At 37.3% G+C, this 19701-nt stretch overlaps 1 protein-coding gene across 1 annotated transcript in view; it reads right to left on the bottom strand.

The window, feature by feature from the left end:
• Otc (ornithine transcarbamylase) overlaps positions 1–19701 on the bottom strand; it is a 59072-nt gene that overhangs the window by 3194 nt on the left and 36177 nt on the right. The window contains exons 5-9 of the mRNA XM_015488108.2: positions 15012–15165; positions 12624–12746; positions 6366–6419; positions 6136–6285; positions 2554–2691 (exon numbers count right to left, since the gene is read on the bottom strand). Of these exons, the coding sequence (XP_015343594.1) occupies positions 2554–2691; positions 6136–6285; positions 6366–6419; positions 12624–12746; positions 15012–15165 (619 nt within the window). The remainder of the gene's footprint in view (positions 1–2553; positions 2692–6135; positions 6286–6365; positions 6420–12623; positions 12747–15011; positions 15166–19701) is intronic.

Raw genomic sequence — 19701 nt, 5'->3', positions numbered from 1 at the left:
GACTGAGGAATTGATTCTTCAAATTTATTAAAATTTAATTTAAACTTCAATAGCTGCATGTGCCTAGTGGCAACTATATTGGATAGGGAAGTTCTAGAGGTAAACAAGTAATGTCCCTTTAGAGATTCTAGAAAAAAATCAATCACGGTGGTGCTGAGCCTAAAGGCCATTCTGAATAAATTGTCTATGAATAATTTCTTTGCCTATAAAACAGGAACTTAGTCCAGTTGATCTCTAAGCTCTCATCCTACTTGAAAAGTTTATGTATCTGTGAATTATATAGACTATGTGAGGACTGCATATTTTTCTTTTTCTCTCTTAAATCTCCAATGCTGGGCAGAGGTTCTGGTACACAGTAGATGCTAAGCTATGACTGCTGAAATGAACTAAACTCAAAGAAACCTCCAAATCATCCAGCTCAGACATAAGGAGTGCCTTTCCAGTGTCCATATCACACACACTAATTAATTGGTTATGCCACTCTTTCTGTCCCACACCACAAGCAGATTCAGAATCCTTCTCCACACAGGATTCCAAGTGGCCCATTGACGAGATTAAAACTCATTTTCCATCTCTATGGCTCAATCTACTTATCAGTGGGGAAACTGGGACCTAGAGAGGTAATACTTTTCCAAGATGGCGCAGATAACAGAAGCCAGTTATAGAAGTCATCTCCTCACTCCCAGTTGAGCATTCTTTCTACTTTAGATTCTCTATCTTCAGTTTAACATGGTTCTGCTTTCATGTTTTTTTTAGACACATTTTCTGCTAATAATAGTGGGTATCTCAGGAGAATAGGGAATGATGAGACAGTAGCAAGACCTATATGGATGCAAAATGGAACATAAGATTTCACTGTGTGTGTCTCCTTGTAAACATTTCAACCATGTGAATGTGCTATTTAATTTTAAATAAATTGAATCTAAATATACTGTTCGCTAGGCTCTAAAAATTTAGAATTGTAGAGCATCTCTAAAATTAATATTTTAGAAGGCTTTTTTTCCCAAGTTTTACCCCCTGAATTTCTACAATCTGCTATAATAGATTTGGTTGATTTATCTTTGTAACTCCAATTGTCTTCTGATGAGAAAAACAGAACTTGAGGATATATATATATATATATTTTTTATCTTCCTGAGGTTGGAAAGCTTCCATTTTCTTTCTTGTCATCTAGTTCTTTGCTACTCAAAATGTGGTTCACAAGGCAGTGACACCTCAATTACCTGGGTGCTTATCAGAAGTGCCAAATTTGGGGTCCCATCTCAAACCTACTGAATCTGAATCTGCACTTAACAAGATACCTGGGTGAATTAAGTGCACAAAAGCTTCAGAAGATCCAGTCTGGATGACATGGCAATTGTCATTTGTCATAGTAGATGCTAAGCTATAACTGCTGAAATGAACCAAACTCAAAGAAACCTCCAGATCATCCAGCTCAGAGACATAAGGAGTACCTTTCCAGTGTCCATATCACACACACTAATTAATTGGTTATGCCACTCTTTCTGATTCCAAGTGGCCAGTTGATGAGATTAAGAACCCAAGATTAAAACTCATTTGCTATCTAACATTTGACAAAGTTAGTATCCTCAGGTGACAAATGGGAAAGATACAGTAAAATAATTATTATTGGATATGACAAATTTAGGCCTGATAGAGAACCTCCCCCAGAAAAAGAAGCCATGATTGGCTTCTAAGCAGCCATAGTGGAATTTGAACTCCTGCTGGTCATTGTATCAAATCAACAATGAAGATGATAATAATTATAATATTTACAATGTTTTAGGTACTACTAAATTCTTTACATGTATCATTTTAATATTCACAACACCACATTCTTACTTATAAATTCTTAGCAGATAGTCATCTCCAACTTTTCTCTACTCCAAGACTGAAAGCTAAAAACTACATATCCCAGACTCCCTTGAAGCTAGGATGCAAGCATATGACTCAGCTGCAACTACTCAACACTTGGATGCAAAAGTGAATAACATGGAGTAGAAGCCATACTTTGAGAGATTGGATCTTCTGCTCCATGTGCAGGTAGAAGTATTTGTTTTAGATGGAGTATGGCATCTAGTTCAAAGGCCTTTGGTACTAAGTTGTGAATGACTATATCAATGGTTTTCTGGCTATAATTGATCTGCAATGTTGTCGAGTAAATTTCCTGCTGTGTTGACCCTGGTATGTGGTGTCCAAGAATGATTCACTACATCCCCTTCCTGAGAGATTCTGGGAACTGCTTAACATCTTTTAATAAATTCCTTTCTATTTATCCACCTAGAATGGACTCAGTTGTTTGTGTGTTAGACCCTGGCTGGTACCACTATTAAGACCAGGTAATTCACTAAAATTTTACTTCATTAAAATATGTTAAAAATACTAATGAATAATAACAATTTATCATGAGTTTTCTGGAAAAGAAATAGATGCCATATGAACAAGTAATATAGTTGGATAACCTTGGTTGCTTATTATTTACCAGAAAGCATGAACAACCAAGTTGGAATGACCCAGAGAATTCCTTATCCCTTAATTTCCCATTTCGCTTACCATGATTGTCCACTTTCTGTTTTCTGCCTCTGGGAACACTAGTGACCGTGGGGAATAAAACACTTCATCATCCACCTCTTCTGGCTTTCTGGGCAAGCAGTGTAAAAATGTCCAATCAGAGGCAGCAACTTTGGCAGTCTAAAGAGATGGAGACAAGATCACAGTTTGACTATTACATGTGACAGTCATGTTTATCTTTTTTCAGTATTTAAAAACACATATAACATGGAGTCAGAGATCAATGTAATGAGAGAGATAAAGAGGCAGAGTAAAGTTTTTAGCACAAGACACCCAAGGGAAATGTATATAGTATTTTATCCTTATGGCATTTCAATAATCATTTATTTTATTTGGGAGATCATCACCTCCAAGTTAAGCTTGATTTTCTGGTATTCTGTCTAGTGGGATAGTGGACGTTTCAATAAAGAACTCTACTAGTATAATATGTGGCTGATAGCAAAAGTCACCAATTTTATCTCAATATATTTAAGAAGTTGCTTTGAATATTTGATTTTAAGCTTATTTTCAAAGAATTATTTTAGCACTTGAAGCATACATTGTGCCTAACTATGGAATTTTTTTGGGAAAAAAAGCCCCAAAGTAAGAGTGAATTAAACAGGTTTATGAACACTGTACACTATATAGTTCATTCTTTTTTTTAAAATTATGTAATACTTTATTTACTTATAAGAAATAACAAAAATATTATAGTCAACAATATTCATATTAACCACCACTACATTATTCGTTAAGAAAATACTGGTAGTAATATCAGATAACAGGTAATTACAGTAATAACAAATGTGTTCTTTTTTTTTTTTTACTTAAAACCAACATTATTTATTTATTACAGTTCTAAGGATAGTTCATTCTTAATGTAAATGTACTAGCAGTCACAATTTTCTCTAACAGTTCTTTGCTTTGATGGGGGGTACTGGGGATTGAACTCAGGGGCGACTGAACCACTAAGCCACTCTTCCAGCCCTATTTTTTTTGTGTGTGTTTTATTTAGAAACAGGGTCTCACTGAGTTGCTTAGCACCTCACTTTTGCTGAGGCTGGCTTTGAACTCATAATCCTCCTGTCTCAGCCTCCCAAGCCACTGGGATGACAGGCATGTGCCACCATGCCAGGCTTCTAACAGTTAATTTTTGAAAGTTACATTTTCCATTCTATTTCCATAGTACACTTAACAGATTCAAAATTATATATCCTCATACTTTCTTACATTAAAAGCATTACTTTTGTACTAAAATTTTTCTCTACCTCCACCCTAGCTTTAAGTTCAGAACATTCTTAATTTCTAAAATACTAGAAAAATGACAAGGAAAAGGAGTAGCATTTATATTAGTCATACATTAGTGAATAACCATTCTTCACACCTACATCCCTGACACCAGAAGAACACCTAAGAGTAGTCAAGGTAATTATGTGGGAAACCATGGATAATTTAAAATATCTCCATGAAAATATGTGCAACATATATGATAAGGGATTCACTATAACATATAAAAGCCCCTATAATCAATGATTAAAAGGCAAAAATTAGAAAACAAGCAAAAGATATGATAGCAATTCATAGAAAAGAAGTGAAAATGGCCAATAAACATGAAAAGATGCTTAACTTCATTAGCAATCATGCAAATTCTAATTCTTTTTTTTTATCTTTAATTAATTTATTTTTATGTGGTGCTGAGGATTGAACCCAGCAAATTCTAATTCTAAAAAGCATGAGTTACCTTTTCCTTTCATATTTACAAAAGTTGAAAGTGTAAATAACTAAGAATGGAAAACATGTGGAGAAAGAAAGTATCATATGCATCTGTGGAAAATAAATTGCTCATCCTTTTTAGATGGGCAATTTAACAGCATCTCCCATATTTTGAAAATTTTTTAGGGATTTATTTTCCAGTAACATTTGTACAAATAAATCTGTAAATTGTGTACATTAGCATTGTTTGCAACTGGGATATTTGGAAATAGCTTAATTTATCAATAGGAAATATTATAGGCAAGTTATGTTTCATTCTTACTTCAGAATTCTATGCAGCTATTAAAAAGAATGGAGATATTTCAATGAATATATTTGTTAGGTGGAAAAAGTAAGTCAGAATAATAGGTTTAAAATAATACTTATGAAAAGTCATAATGTGATTGGGTGTGTGTGTAGGCATACATATATAAATGCACAGAAAAGGTCTGCAAAGAAACACATGGAATTGTTAGGATACCTATAGGAACAGTGACTTGTTAAGAAGGTAGGGAAAATATATTTTCACTTTCTGTTTTTCAAACTTTCACTCTGTTTGACATGAAATAATAAGAAACTTGTATATATATACCTTACCAATAAAATATATATTTTTTGGTACCTGGGGCCTTAACCACTGGGCTATATCCTCAATCCTTTTTTTAAAAAATATTTTTTATTATTTAGTTTTCAGTGGACACAACATCTTTGTTTGTATGTGGTGCTGAGGCTTGAACCCGGGCTGCACGCATGCCAGGCAAGCGCGCTACCACTTGAGCCACATCCCCAGCCCCTCCTCAATCCTTTTTGACATTTTATTTAGAAACAGGATCTCACTGAGTTGCTGACGCTGGCTTTGAACTTGCGATCCTCCTGCCTCAGCCTCCTGAGCAACTGGGATTACATGCATGCGCCAGCAAGTCAGGCTAAAATATTTTTTGTACTTGCTTAATCACTTTCTTCAACAAAGTAGATCTGCTGACAAAATCTCCATGTGCACCTGACTTTTAGGGTATCTGGGGTGGGACCACTAGGGACTAAACCTAGGGCACTCTGCCATCATGCTATAGCCCTAACCCTTTTATTTTTATTTTTATTTTTTGCCCCAGTTGGCTTGGAACTTGTGATCCAGCCTCCCCAGTCACCAGGATTACAGGCATGCACTACTGTGACCAGCCCAGACAGCAATTCTCAAAGTGTGGCCCTGGACCAATAGTATTACATCACCTGGGAACTAGGTAGAAATGCAAATTCTCAGGTCTCACCCATGACCCACTGAATCAGAACCCTTGGAGGAGGGGCTCAGATAGCAATGCATGAACATTTCCTCCAGGTGATTCTAATGCCTGATCAAAATTACACTGCTTCAGGTCTTACCAGAAGGTATCAAATTGAATGAGTTTGCTGGGAATGCCCTGAAGGATTTGGCAAAACTAAACTGAATGTAGGGTCCTTAGAAAATAGAAGCAAGAATGAGCATGATTATGGGGCTTTTCTTACAAGAGAAATCAGAAGAAATTGCATGCATCAGAAGTAACCTAATATCTCTAAACATACATGGATGTATGATATTATGATATCTCTGTTCCTGTAACAGGGAACAGCATGCTTCTCTCTGCTGCCTGGGTTTCAAATTTCTTTGTCCAGCAAAAAAAAGTGTCTTTCCCAAAGGACACAGGTAATCACTGGGATGAGAGAAATCCCTGGGGGATACATGAGTTCTTTATGGAGTATGAAAGGATAGTTTGCTCTTCCTAAAATGAATGAGTGATTAGATGATTGTGACCTTTATGAATGGAATTAATGAACCTTCAGAGAGGCATCAACTTGTACCTTCATTGTAACCTGGTAGCCTTGGAAAGCCTGGAGCCGCTTTTTCTTCTCCTCCTCTTGTCCCATGCTTATCCAAGTGTCTGTAATTAATACATTGCCTCCATGTGCCGCTTCCAATGGATCATTCGTCAGTGACAGCTTGGTACCATTCTAGCATACATAAGCATGCTGGTTAAACAACTTCATGAGACAGAGTGAGGCAATCATAGCTTTACAAATAAGGAGCATACCTCCTTGGCATACTGCTCTGCCAACTGGGTTATACTAGGATCCGGCTCATAACCCTGCAGGAGGAAGAATTTAACTGTTATTTAGGTAATTGTTTTTTTTTTAAATTTTTGTTTTTGTTTTATTCAGTGCTGGGGATGGATGGATGCCCAGGGCTTGGTGCATGCTAGACAAGTGCTCTACCACTGAGCTACACTCTCATCCCTTAAGTAATTGTCTTATACATTTTTTTAATGCATGGACTATTTTATTTTTGAGAGTAGGCCCTCTCTCCTTCCATTTTTAAAGATATCGCCCAACCACATTCAGTAGAATTGATTTTTATATCTAGAATTTCAAACTTTCATAGTGCCTTTTGAAATTTAAAAAGGCAACTAATTGGCTCACCTTTCTTTGATGATCTTTGACCTCTTTTTAGTCATAAAGATAAACATGGAGTATGCTTTCTAGCTCTTGGCAGACCTTCATCTTGTTCCCTTAAGAGCTTAAGAGGATTATATACATAATTGTACAACTTCATGCATTTTTATTTGAACATTTCTACATGCGGTTCTTTTTTGTCTGCAATGCTTTTCCCCACCCATCCCATGTGGATAATGCTTTCAGATCTCAGTTTTAATGAACCCTGCTCAGAAAACCCTCACTGACCACCCAGCTAAATACTACCAGACTTCCCCCCCAAAAAAACCTTATTCTTTTGCAGGGTACTTGCCTTAAAATGGTCTTCACACAACAAGTACACTGTTTTTTTTAACTAATATTATTTTTTGATTGGTATGGTGAGGCAGGCAAGGTGCGTAAGGTGCAAAATTCTAGAAAGCACTTGTTCTTAGAGTACAAGCACAAATTTTGCATTTGAGGTGTCTTCCTTGCTCACCCTAGTCCAAGTTTGGGGACATTTTGGGGAAACTAAATCTACCCAAGCTATTCCAGACTTCAACAGGTAGCCTTTCCTCATCCTCCAATCTATTCTGTACACAATAGTAAGAATTGTTTTCTCTGAAGTCCTCCATGTTTACTACTTGTTTCTTAAGTCAAAACTGATTAAGAGTATCAAGATCTCCCACTTACATCCCTGCTTCTCTCTCTTCTAATTCGTCTCAATATCTTGCTATAGGAAAGCCAATCTTCTTGTCATCCCTAGACACATTCTGTTCTTTTCTGCCATCACAGCTGTAGGACAGGCCCAAGATGGCTTAGTTAGGCTCCCTCACTGGGACTTGCAGCCAGTTATGTTTTAGTATGTAGTCAAGGTCATAATCACCCTGATTCAGCATATGTACTCAAGGTCATAAATATCTCCTTATAAGCATGCATTCACTTATGTAACCTTTTGGTACTGTGCCTTCTTCGTTGGACCTACATATAAAAAAAAAAAAGGCTTCTAGAAAGCCTGGAGTGGGTTGGGGGAATGGAGGCTGCTGCTGCCTCTGAATAAAGCATGTCTACTGTCTCAAATGTGCCTTGCATCTTCCTTCACTGGCCAGCATCCTGAATCTGTTTCTCTGGGTCTGAGCCTCAACCTAACCACAGCCTTTCACCTTTGAACACTATCCCCTTTGTCCCCTCCTGGGAATCTTCATCAGAAGAGGCCAACTCCTCAAAACCCCAGCTCAGTCTTTCCTCTGGACCTCCCATATGGAAAATTAGTCAGTTCAAATACCATGATTATGTTCACCTTCGTCCACTCTTCTCATCTTCCTGGTTTCCGAGCATTTCTCATAAGTTGACTTTTAAGTTTTTTTTTCAGTGGAGTATTGTGGTCTCTCAGCCCCCTTCCCTTCGTGAATAATTATGCATAAAGAATTATTCCTTCTAGCTGCTGGGGTGCTGCCAGAAGACTGCCTTTAGCTGTCGGCTCCCTTTGGGTACTGACTGAGCTGCAGAAAACTACGTCACCCCAGGTCATGCATTTTTCCAGGGCCCCATATTCAATGAGTGATTAACAGGAGGGTATGAAAACCTGATCCTCTCTGCCCAGCTCTGGAAAGCTCCAAATGGCCATCTCAGATTCAGAATACTCCCTAGTTGGCCAAGACTGTTGTTAGGCCTGCTTTGCAGATCAGCCTCTACCTCTGTCCACTTTTACTTCCTTTTCTACCTTTCCACAGTTGTTGATCTCAAGGGCACACTGTGATAAACATCTTGCACATCCTGCACACTGAACTCTCAGATTCTGCTTTCTGGTACATGGAAACGTGACAGGCGTGTCCTGGTTTATTCATTTGTAACCGTATTTACTTACATGTGATTGATGTGATTGTCTACTATAGTTCCTCTCAAATTACAAACTTCTTTAAGAACTACTCCAATGTTGATGATAGTGGTTACAGATATTTTTAAGACGTTTTGCCATTATCTAATGGCCATGGATTCTGGGCCACTGTTTATATGAGCTTGGGGAAAGTGATTAATAAAGCCTTGCTAATTTAATAACTAATGCTGTGAACAGTCATACTGGTAAACATAAATGAAGAGTCTTGGATATTACCCCAGGTACCTCCTGCCCTGAAAATTTAGCCTTCCCTTTGGAGAGCAGGTTTTATACTCAGTATAATCATTCTTAGAGAAGGAATCAATAAGTACTTAGAGAACCGAAAGAGGTTTGGAAATTAGAAAATCACCCAACCTTGCAGGCACTGGACCATGACTTAGAATACAGAGAGAAATTCTTTACTCACATCTCAGCTTTCAATACTAAATCATTCATTGGCCTTTACATAAATCTTAAAACCAGATGATGAGAGTGATTAACAAATCCACTTCAGTCTAAATATTCACTTAGAACAATGTTAAAATCATTACCATTGATAGTTTATGGAGTAATCGTACAATCACGGACAAAATTTTTTCTTGAACATGTAAGTTATTGTTGGTTGAAAAATGGAGAAATGGATTAGTTATAGCCGTGGAAACTTTTTAGTGTTTCTTAAATTTACAATAAATCTCCTAGCTTTATCTTTAAAGGAAACAGATCTACTAACAACTAAAGAATTACAAATTGATGGACTGACTTCTGCATTATCAGACTTTCCAGAAGATTTTTTTAAAACTCTTACTCCCACCAAGATTTAACTGGGTTTTAGTACTCTTTATCATTTAAATGAGTTCCTGCATAAGAACAATACTGAAATTACTCTGTAATATTGGATTTTTTTCCTTTCATGTTAATAAAACATCTTTGACATGCAATAAAATGTTTAAACCATATATTTTTTCAACAGAATAAGGCCTCCTAAAAGCACCTTATAGCAGGAAACAATTATTGTTAATGTGTGTTTCATCCTTAGAAACCAAATGCAATAATAGATAGCGTTAATTCAGAGCCTTTCTTCAAACTAGATTTGTTGTGAGAGTGTGCTCATCTCATAAGTGAAGAAAACCCACTGTGAGCACATGTCATATCTGACCCTTTATTTCAGTTCATGCTGAATAAAAGAAGAGAATTATCTATTATAGGGGTAATATCTCTGAGTCACAAAAATTTACCATAATAGGAGGGCTTCTAGTACCTGCTATTGCATATGTATGCCATTTCTTCTAATGGCAGGTACATGGATTGAATACTGTCCTCAAAAAATGTATATCTAGGGCTGTGTGTATAGCTCAGTAGAATACTTGGTTAGTATATGGGAAGCTCTGGGTTCCATCCCCAGTATTGCCCAAAAGAAAAAAGACATGCCCACTCATAATCCCAGAATGTGACCTTATTTGGGAATAAGAACTTTGCAGATATAGCTAGTTAAGATGACAGCTTACTAGATTAGGGTCGGCCTAAATTTAATGACTTGTATCCTTATAAGAATAGGGGCATTTTTACAGAGAGATACACATTGACACAGAGGGAAAATGACAGAGGCAGAGATTGGAGTGATGTAGCCCTGAGCTAAGTAACAGACATAATGTGGCCTTGCCAGCACATTGATTTCAGGCATCTTGCCTCCAGAACTGTGAGAAAATGCATTTATGTTGTTTTAAGCCACCCAGTTTGTGATAATTTTTTATGGCCACCCTTGGAAACTAAGATAGCAAGATGCATTGACCCAAACTGGTTCAGCAAGAACACGAGGGAAAAGTACTTAGTATTGTTTCATTTTGCTTTGGCAAGATGCAACAGATGATGCTGGGGCCCTACACAGGTGCCCTCAGAGGATCTGCTTTTATGACTTTTGCTTCTTCCTCCAATTTCAGTGGGGTTTTAACACCTAGTACTTTCAGTTCTTCTTCAGAAGACAACCTTCCAGCTACCAGGCTGCTTTCCTACAAAAGTGACAGGGGATTTACCATTCCACCTTTTCGGCTGCCCTTGATCAACAACAGGTTCAGAAAGGATAAGAGCCCACTATCCTCACCCCTGATTGAGACTATTCTGAGGAATAACTTATCCTCCAGAGCTCATCTGTGGGATCAAGCTGAAGCTACTTTCCATGAGACTGGTCCTGACATGACACTAGGAGAACCAAATCATCTGGTCTACCCAAGATTCTTCCAATTTTAGCAGTGAAAGCTCCTCTCTTATAGAAGTTCCTCAATTTCAGAAAGTCTGGCCACCATAAATGGCACCCTTGTTTGAATTCTTCCCTTTCCCTGTTTTCCCTGTATAGGTCTCCCTTAGAAGTAAATCACTTGTGCACAAATTCCCACTTGATGTCTTCTTGTGAGGAACCTGGTCTAAAATACTGGTGGGGATCAGGAAGGGGGTAAAAAGTACTTGAGAGACTCAAGGATTTGGATATTTCCTGTTGGAGAAATTCAGCCATTAATCCACATTGTGTAATTTATGTTCCCTGTGGTTGGCAAATACACATCACAAACTCAAGAAACAGAAACAGAAAGGGATTTTGAAACTCCACATATTCACCTCAGGATGCCTTAGCTTCTCCAGGTTAACCACTGTGGTAACTATGCATATAATAGAACACATATGCTTGGTCAGAGATGCACTAGTGCACAATAATTGTAAACAATCCCCTCCCCACCTCTCTCTCTTTCTACTGGGGATTGAACCCAGGAGAGCTTGACTACTGAACCACATCTCCAACCCTTTTTATTCTTTTATTTTGAGTCAGGATCTTGTTAAATTGCTGAGTGCCTCGCTAAGTTGCTAAGGCTGGCCTCAAATTTGGGATCCCCCTGCCCTAGGGTCTCAAGTCGCTGAACTTACAGGCATCATGTCTTAATGAGAGAGTCAATTCTATCTTTTATCACAAGTGAAGACTTTGTTTGGGATCCCATTTTTATTTGGGGGAATTTTCTTTTCAAAGGACTCCTGATAGGATATTTGTAGCTAATGAAAAACATAATAGAGAAGAGAATCTGTAAAGATAGGGTGTTTAAAAGGTTCTTAGCATCATTCAAAGCTGGTTTGTGTTTGAGTCTCTTGTAGGATTAATTTTACCCTCTAAAAAGGCCTATTTATTTTGTATGGGGCTGGAGTATCTTAAAATGGGGCTTCTTCTAGAGGGATTTGCAAATTTGTATATTAATTTATTCATGCATACTATTATATAGATCAAATAATTTCATGTGAAGAAATTCAAACTATATAAAAGGATAAATGGTGAAAATAACATCTCCCTCCTGCCTCTATCCTTGAACCTCCCAGTTCTTCTCTTTAAAGGCAACAACTATTACCATTTTCTTGTGAATCAAGAGGGTTAACCTGGGCCTATGAAAGATGTCAGGCTTTCCATACAATCTGTGGGAGATTAGCAGCATGGTAGAAAGTATGCAGGGATCATCTTCACAGCCACAAAAGACTCAGATTTAAAAAGCCAAAGGACCCCTGGAGTTGAGGTTTGAAACACTAAGCTGGTGTAGATGCCATCACTGTGACCTTCATATTGGATTGAAATTTTTCTACCAAATTGCAATATTAGAAAAATGACAGCATCATTCCTATATGTTGAGAATTCTACACTGGCTTGATTTTGCTGCTTTCTGCAGCCTGCGTGATGGTAATGCACAAGGATGCCAGTCATCATAATGGCCGGTATCAGGGCATTCAAAGGGATAATTCAGACATGCTTTTAACACAGACTCACAGAATGAAAGGCACCAGCCAAGACTAGCTCTTATTGTAGAGATAGGAAATGGGGCTCTTAAGAGGCCGGATAGCTATTTAATAGTAGGGCTGGTAACATAACCTAAGTTTTGTGGCCTCACCTATGCTGCCCTTGAATGGAAGAGAGCTTTATTTTCACTAGGTAATTGCATATGATTTAAGTGGGAGTTCATTTCAAGGTAGAAAATTTCCCTACCTTTGGAGTGGCCGCCTGAAGGTGCATCCCGAATTTCGCGGCACTCATCATGATGGAGTGCAAGATGTTGTTGCCATCGCCTATCCAGCTGAGGGTAAGACCTTTGAGAGAGCCATAGTGTTCCTAAAATGTAAGGGATGAAGGAGTTTCAGTCTGGGAGAAAATCCACTTTTGTGCAACAATTATTAGGTAAAAATAAAGGAAGCATTTTTCACCTCAATTTTAATGCTTTTTGGAATGAATAAACTACTAAACTTTTGCATTGTATAGAATGATTTAATAATATGAATGAACAATCACAAAACAATAGTAAAAAAATCCTAATATCTTAAACCAAGACATCAGATGACCTTGTACAGAGACTCAGATTTTCACACATTCCAAATCTGAATCTCAGTCGTAGTCGATCAAGAAATGCGCACCACAGTGTCCAGACATTGTCCTTGTCCCTGGAGGTATAACAAAGGACAAAGGAGACAAAAATTATTGCTTTTACAGAGCCTTCACTGTTGGATATAAGAAAGGGGAAATCCAATGCACCCATAACACCAGTGTGGTGTTCTGAGTATGTTCAGATTTATGTAAAGTTAAAAAACGTGCCTAACAATACTGTTGTTGTTTATAGGTATAGATGTGTGTGACACATACCTGGGAATTATAAATGCAAACATTAAAATAATAATTTAGTAGAGTGGGAGTATACAGGATCAGGCAGTTACACCATGGGCTTCAAATATACCTGTAATGTTTTTTTTTTTTCAAAACAATAAATAATTATAAAGTATTTGCTTCATCACATTAAGATTTCAGAAAACTGCTGGGCACAGTGGCACATGCCTGGAATCCCAGCAGCTTGGGATGCTGAGACAGGAGGATGGCAAGTTCAAAGCCAGCCTCAGCAAGTTAGCGAGGCCCTGAGCAACTCAGTGAGATCATGTCTCTTGATAAAATTTAAAAAAGGGCTGTGATGTGGCTCAGGGGGAAAGCATCCCTAGACTCAATCCCCAGTACAAAAAAAAAATTTTTTAGAAAACTGCATAATGGGCACATGGCACTTGCTTTAGTTTTCTTGAAGTGTCTACAGGTTTCATGTATTTATCAATATTTATGTATTTATAAAGATCAGATTTTAAAAAGAGGCACACCCAATCCCAAAAAAAGCAAAGGCCAAATGTTCTCTCTGATATGCGGATGCAAACACACAATAAGAGGGTGGGAAGGGAAGAATAGAAGTTCCTTGGATTAGACAAAGGGGAATGAAGGGAAGGGGGGGGATGGGAATAGGAAAGACAGTAGAATGTATCAAACATAACTTTCCTATGTTCATAAATAAATACACGACCAGCATAAGAATGAGAAGTTATACTCCATGTATGTGTAACATGTCAAAGTACACTCTACTGCTGTGTATATCTGGAAAGAAAAAATTAAAAAAAAATAAATAAAAAAGGAGGCTAACCAGTTTTGAGATGACGGAACTAAGCTAAGCTAGGATTTATTTATTTTTTAATATTTATTTTTTAGTTGTAGTTGGACACAATACCTTTATTTTACTTATTCATTTTTATGTGGTGCTGAGGATTGAACCCAGGGCTCCACACATGCTAAGTGAATGCTCTACCACTGAGCTACAACCCCAGCCCCCCTAAGCTAGGATTTAAATCCAAGTTCATTTGACTTAGATCTCATGTTCTTGATAAGCAGCTTCCAATTCATTGAAATCCTACTTTACAATCTCCTATATAAAAGCATTGCACAAGACCCTGCAGGGGACACTATGAGGAACAGAACAGCTCATTTCACCCCATTGAATTTATTTTACTAATAATCTTGGTATCTATGCAAAGTCACACCTGCAGACAGAACCTTGGCATCTGAAATCATTGTTTCTTCTCTCCATGGATCTTATTCTCATCTCTGAACAGCTTCATTTTGAACTTAAAATGATAGAAAGTTGCTCCCTTCTTCAATGTGTGTGTTTTGTTTTTTTTACCATTTTGAATATTCTAAGCAAACTCCCCTGGCCTCCAAACCCAAGCCATGTAGTTCAATGTGTGTAGGATCACACAAGACTAGTCCACTCAGAATGTTCCAGCATTCCCTATTCATCCATTGTGTTAAATATGGCACCCAAACAGCAAAGCAATTGAAAGAATCGAATTTGGGAACCGGGGTTGGGAACAGGGTTGAGAGTGGAAGAATCTTATAGTCTGTTTTTCACAATGCCCTTTCCCCCCGAGATTTGTAGTATGCACACATATGCTACAATTCTTTGTCAAGATGTTATATGAAATGAAACACTATAACTTAAGTAAATGGTTCCACTTGGTGCTAGTCTGGAATTAGTTGTTGATTTTGTTGTTTTTTAAGGCAAAGAAATATACCAACCTGGAGTGTGAGGTAATCAGCCAGGATCTGGATAGGATGATACAAATCAGAGAGTCCATTGACAATTGGGATAGATGCTTCTCTAGCCAGGATGTCCAGATCTGATTGTTTGTACACTCGAGCCAACACTGCATCTGTCATGCTAGATAACACACTGTGGCAAACCAAGAAAAGACACACTACAATAATTATGCTTAAAAACTCCTTCTTTAATACAAGGTCCTAAACAATAATAAGAAATGTTAATAAATTAAAATTTTTACTAAATTATATAACTACCTAGCAACATGAAAGATTTCAAAGCTAATATGAAACATAGTTCTTACAGAAGACAGATGTTGTTCCAGCCATATCTTCCACAGTCACCAGCGATTTTACACTTTTTATGCAAATAAGAAATCAACTGTGGACCCAGCAGACATAATGATAAATTATAATCAATAAGTGGCTATTAGTTAAATTTAAAGGGACAAGACCAAAAGCAAGATATACAGAGAAACATTAATGACCTGGTGTGTGGCTAATTTTCTCTTACACTATCCAAGAGAGAAATATACATTCTCTCTGTAAAACTGAAAGTACCAATGTAACAACCATGGAAATGCCCACACAGATTGCTCTACGAGGAAAACCCTTTCTATGAGGGAAATTCTTGACTTACCACCTCTAGCTGCTGCACCTTCAGGATCTGCTGTATCAGTGCTCAGTCATGAAGTGAGAACAGTTTGGGACTAAAGCTGGGCCATGCCTGCCTGACATGAGACCTTTCTGATGGGCAGTCTTTGTTCTGGGATTCCCCATTGGCCTGGCCAAGATGTTTCCCAGAAGTGTGCTGCTCTCTGGGGCTCTTCCTACCCATCCCACCTTACATCCTTTCTTCCACACAGGTTAGACCTGCATCTCAGCATTAATACATCTCTCCCAGAATCCCCTCCTGCTCCCTCCCTTCTTTATCCCTCACAGGTGTTTCCTATAGTAAATCTCTTCTAATTCCATCTTCAATTCTGCTACTTAGTGGACCTGAACTGTCAAGTCAACAATGAACTCGGTGGTTAGAAAATTCAGGGATCCCCAAGAGACTCCTTACCCCAGGGATTAGAGGATCAAAGACTGAAAATCACATTCCTATTACAACATTTCCTCAAATTTTTCATTTTTCATCAAACTTTCAGATTTCTCATACCCATAATTCCTAGATTTTCAGATTTCACAAATCATCAAAATTTCCAAAAACCACGTGGAGATCAACATAAGAGTCTCAACTCTCTGTTTGACAAAATAAGGGCACAAGGAACAAGCATATAATAATCTAATTGTCCCTCAACAAATGAATGAATAAAGAAATTGTGCAATATTGTCCAACCTTACAAGAAAGACCATTAGTGGCAGGTAATGTAGCTCAGTGGTATAGTGCTTGCCTAGCATGCATGAGGTCCTAAATTCAATCCTCTGCACCACCAAAAAAAAAAAAAAAAGAAGAGAAGACCATGCCTTTTGTGATTGAATAGATGAACCTAAAGGATATTATGCTAAAGCAAATGAAAAGATTATATTATCTCACTTATGCACTTATGCATGGAATCTTTAAAAAGCAAATGAACCAGGCTTGGTAGCACATGCCTGTAATCCCAGCGGCACTGGAGGCTGAGGCAGGAGGATCATGAGTTCAAAGCCAGCCACAGCAAAAGCAAGGTGCTAAGCAACTCAGTGAGACCCTGTCTCTAAATAAAATACAAAATAGGACTGGGGTTGTGACTCAGTGGTTGAGCGTCCCTGAGTTCAATCCCTAGTATCCTGCTCACCCCTGCAAAGAAGCAAATGAGTTAAACAAAAGATGGTTACAAGGATCCAGAGAGGCAGGAGAAAGGGGTAGATGTGAGCCAAAGGATACAAAGTTGCAGTTATATAGGATAAAAGTATAGAATTCAACTGTACAGCATGAAAACTATAGTTAACACCACATTGTATGTTGTGTACTGGAAATTTGCTTAAAGAGTATATTTAATATGTACTTGCCACAAAAATAAAAGTAATTGTGTGAAAAAAGAGGTATAATATATTATTACCCTCAGTTAATAAAGAAAAGAACATTTGAACACAAAAAAAGGGAAAAGACAGAATTATAAAGAATAATCCTTGAAATGAATCAATTGAACTTTATGAAATTTCCTATATTATTCTTTTTTTAAAAAAATGTTTTTAGTTGTCAATGGACCTTTATTTTATTTATTTTTATGTGGTGCTGGGGATTGAACCAGTGCCCCACACATACTAGGCAAGCACTCTACTACTGAGCCACAACCCCAACCACTCCCATATTATTCTTTTTTTAATTTAATTTTTTTATTTATATATGATAGCAGAATGCATTAAAATTCTTATTGCACATATGGAGCACAATTTTTCATATCTCTAGTTGTGTACAAAGTATATTCACACCCATTCATGTCTTCATATATGTACTTTGTTATTCTTAAATTTTTTCTTATTTCAATACTGATGGGAGCTTCTCCATAGTAAGGCATCAGTGGAGAGCAAGATTTGTAAACCACTGCTCTTAACTATCTAAGCATATTATATATTAGCACATGAGAGAGGCGAATAAAAGATCCACTGTATAGTTTTCAAATCAGGTAACGTGGTTAACTTTAATCTTGGAGTACATGAGTATCTTGGAGAGATTTTAATTTTTTTGTGTGTTTGTGTGATACTAGGGATTGAACCCAGCGGGGCTCTACCCCTGAGGTATATCCTCAGCTCTTTTTATTTTATATTTTGAGACTGGGTCTCACTAAATTGCCCAGACTGGCCTGGAACTTGTGATCCTCCTGCCTCAGCCTTCTGCATTGCTGGGATTATAGGAATATTGCTGTAGACACAAAAAGCCCTTTGGACATTAAAGCAACTGTAGACAAAAGGAACAAAACTTGGTAATAAATGCCACCTGGTCCTCTTTCAACCAGGGAAGATGCAAGTGAAGCAGAACCCAGTGATATGGGGGTGGGGCAAGGGAAAGCAGTTCCCAGGTTGTTTTCACATTGGAAACACTTGGGGGAACAAAGATATTTAGAAAATTAGTTCATATGATCTTGTCCATGACACTGGTTTCTACTTTATGCTTGAAATTGCTGTGAACATGGAGAGACCCCATTCCTATTCTTCCAGGCTACTAAAGATCTTGAAAAAATAAAAACAAACCTTGTCATCGGAAACAATGACAACCCTATAACTAGAGCTGGACTACAGGCACATTAATAGTAACCTAAGCTTTATATAGCTCTCCAGTAATTTAAAATCCCAGCTTTAAACATTTTAAGAACTTTATTATATGTGCTACAAATGAAAGGTTGACAAGTTAAAAATACTCTCTGGCTCCATAAAGACTCCATTTTGGTATATTTTCATTTTCATTGAAAATATGGAGTTCTGCTTGCCTTCTAGCAGATTCCTGCAACTTTGGAGATGATTTTAGGTATTGCCAACAATGGTACCAAAACAGCTTTTGCAAAAACCCACATTATCCACATTTTTCACACATACCAGTTTGTTCTGGATGTTGAATAGCAGATATCAAGATTTTTCAAAATAAGTTATTCAATTTATTTTGCCTAAATGTTTAATATGTGGCCTATTTCCCTGCTGTTTAGAAAAAGGAGAGGCATGGTATGGGACTTTAAATGAAAAGATGGTTCGTGAGATAAAATGCTAACATTGACTATTTCTAGATAACAGTGGTATCAGTGGCTTATAAGATTTTTTTCATCTCTTTTAGTATTTTCTATCAAAAGAAGTACTATTGTAATGATCAGAAAAACATCATTCAAAAAGGAAATTTCTCTCAAATATCATTTTGAAATATCATTTTGAAAATAAATGAAACTGAACTAAGGCTTCTTAGAGCAATGGCTAATTCTTGGCCTTGGTAAAGAAATGTACAAGATGAGCCTGGGAACATCCTTTTATACAAAAAAGCAAGGGAATTATCAAAGACAAATGGGGCTCGGTCAAAATAACCTAACCTGAACACATATTACACTGGCCACATCTGAGCATCAATAATGATAATAAATGGAATGAAGTGAAACCTTCAAATATACTAAAATCCATGAGTTCATAAAGATACTAAAAATCAGAAGAACATTGAGAAGAATAGTAACAAGACCAATTTCAACTTATTTTAAAAGAGGGCTCTCCAAAATAAAGGAAAGAAGGAGTGGGGATCAGATATTATAAAGATATAGGGAAGATCAGTGGACTAGAACAAGGAGATGGAAAGGGAGGAAAGAGGGATGAGAAAGGGAGGAAATATGGAACAAATTTAACAAAATCATGTTCTGTGGGGCTGGGGTTGTAGCTCAGTGGTAAAGCACTTGCCTAGCATATGTGAGGCACTGGGTTCAATCCCCAGCACCACATTTTAAAAAATTAATAAAATAAATGTATTGTGTCCATCTACAACTAAAAAAATTTAAAAATCATGTTAAGCACATATATAAATATACCATAGGGAATTTTGCCTTTATGTATAAGTAGAAACAACCAATCAAAAAATAATAAATAAATGAGCAAAAGGAAGATCAGTAGAGTAAGGGAGGAGAACAGGGAAGAGAAAAGGGAGGAAAAGGGCAGGGAACGGGGACTGAAATCAAATTCCAAATTATATATATATATATATATATATATATATATA

The sequence above is a fragment of the Marmota marmota genome, unplaced genomic scaffold (assembly GCF_001458135.2).
Source record: "Marmota marmota marmota unplaced genomic scaffold, marMar, whole genome shotgun sequence".
In the NCBI taxonomy this organism is placed as follows: Eukaryota; Metazoa; Chordata; class Mammalia; order Rodentia; family Sciuridae; genus Marmota; species Marmota marmota.
The sequence above is the reverse complement of the archived record's forward strand: the minus strand, read 5'-3'. Positions and strand labels throughout refer to the sequence as shown.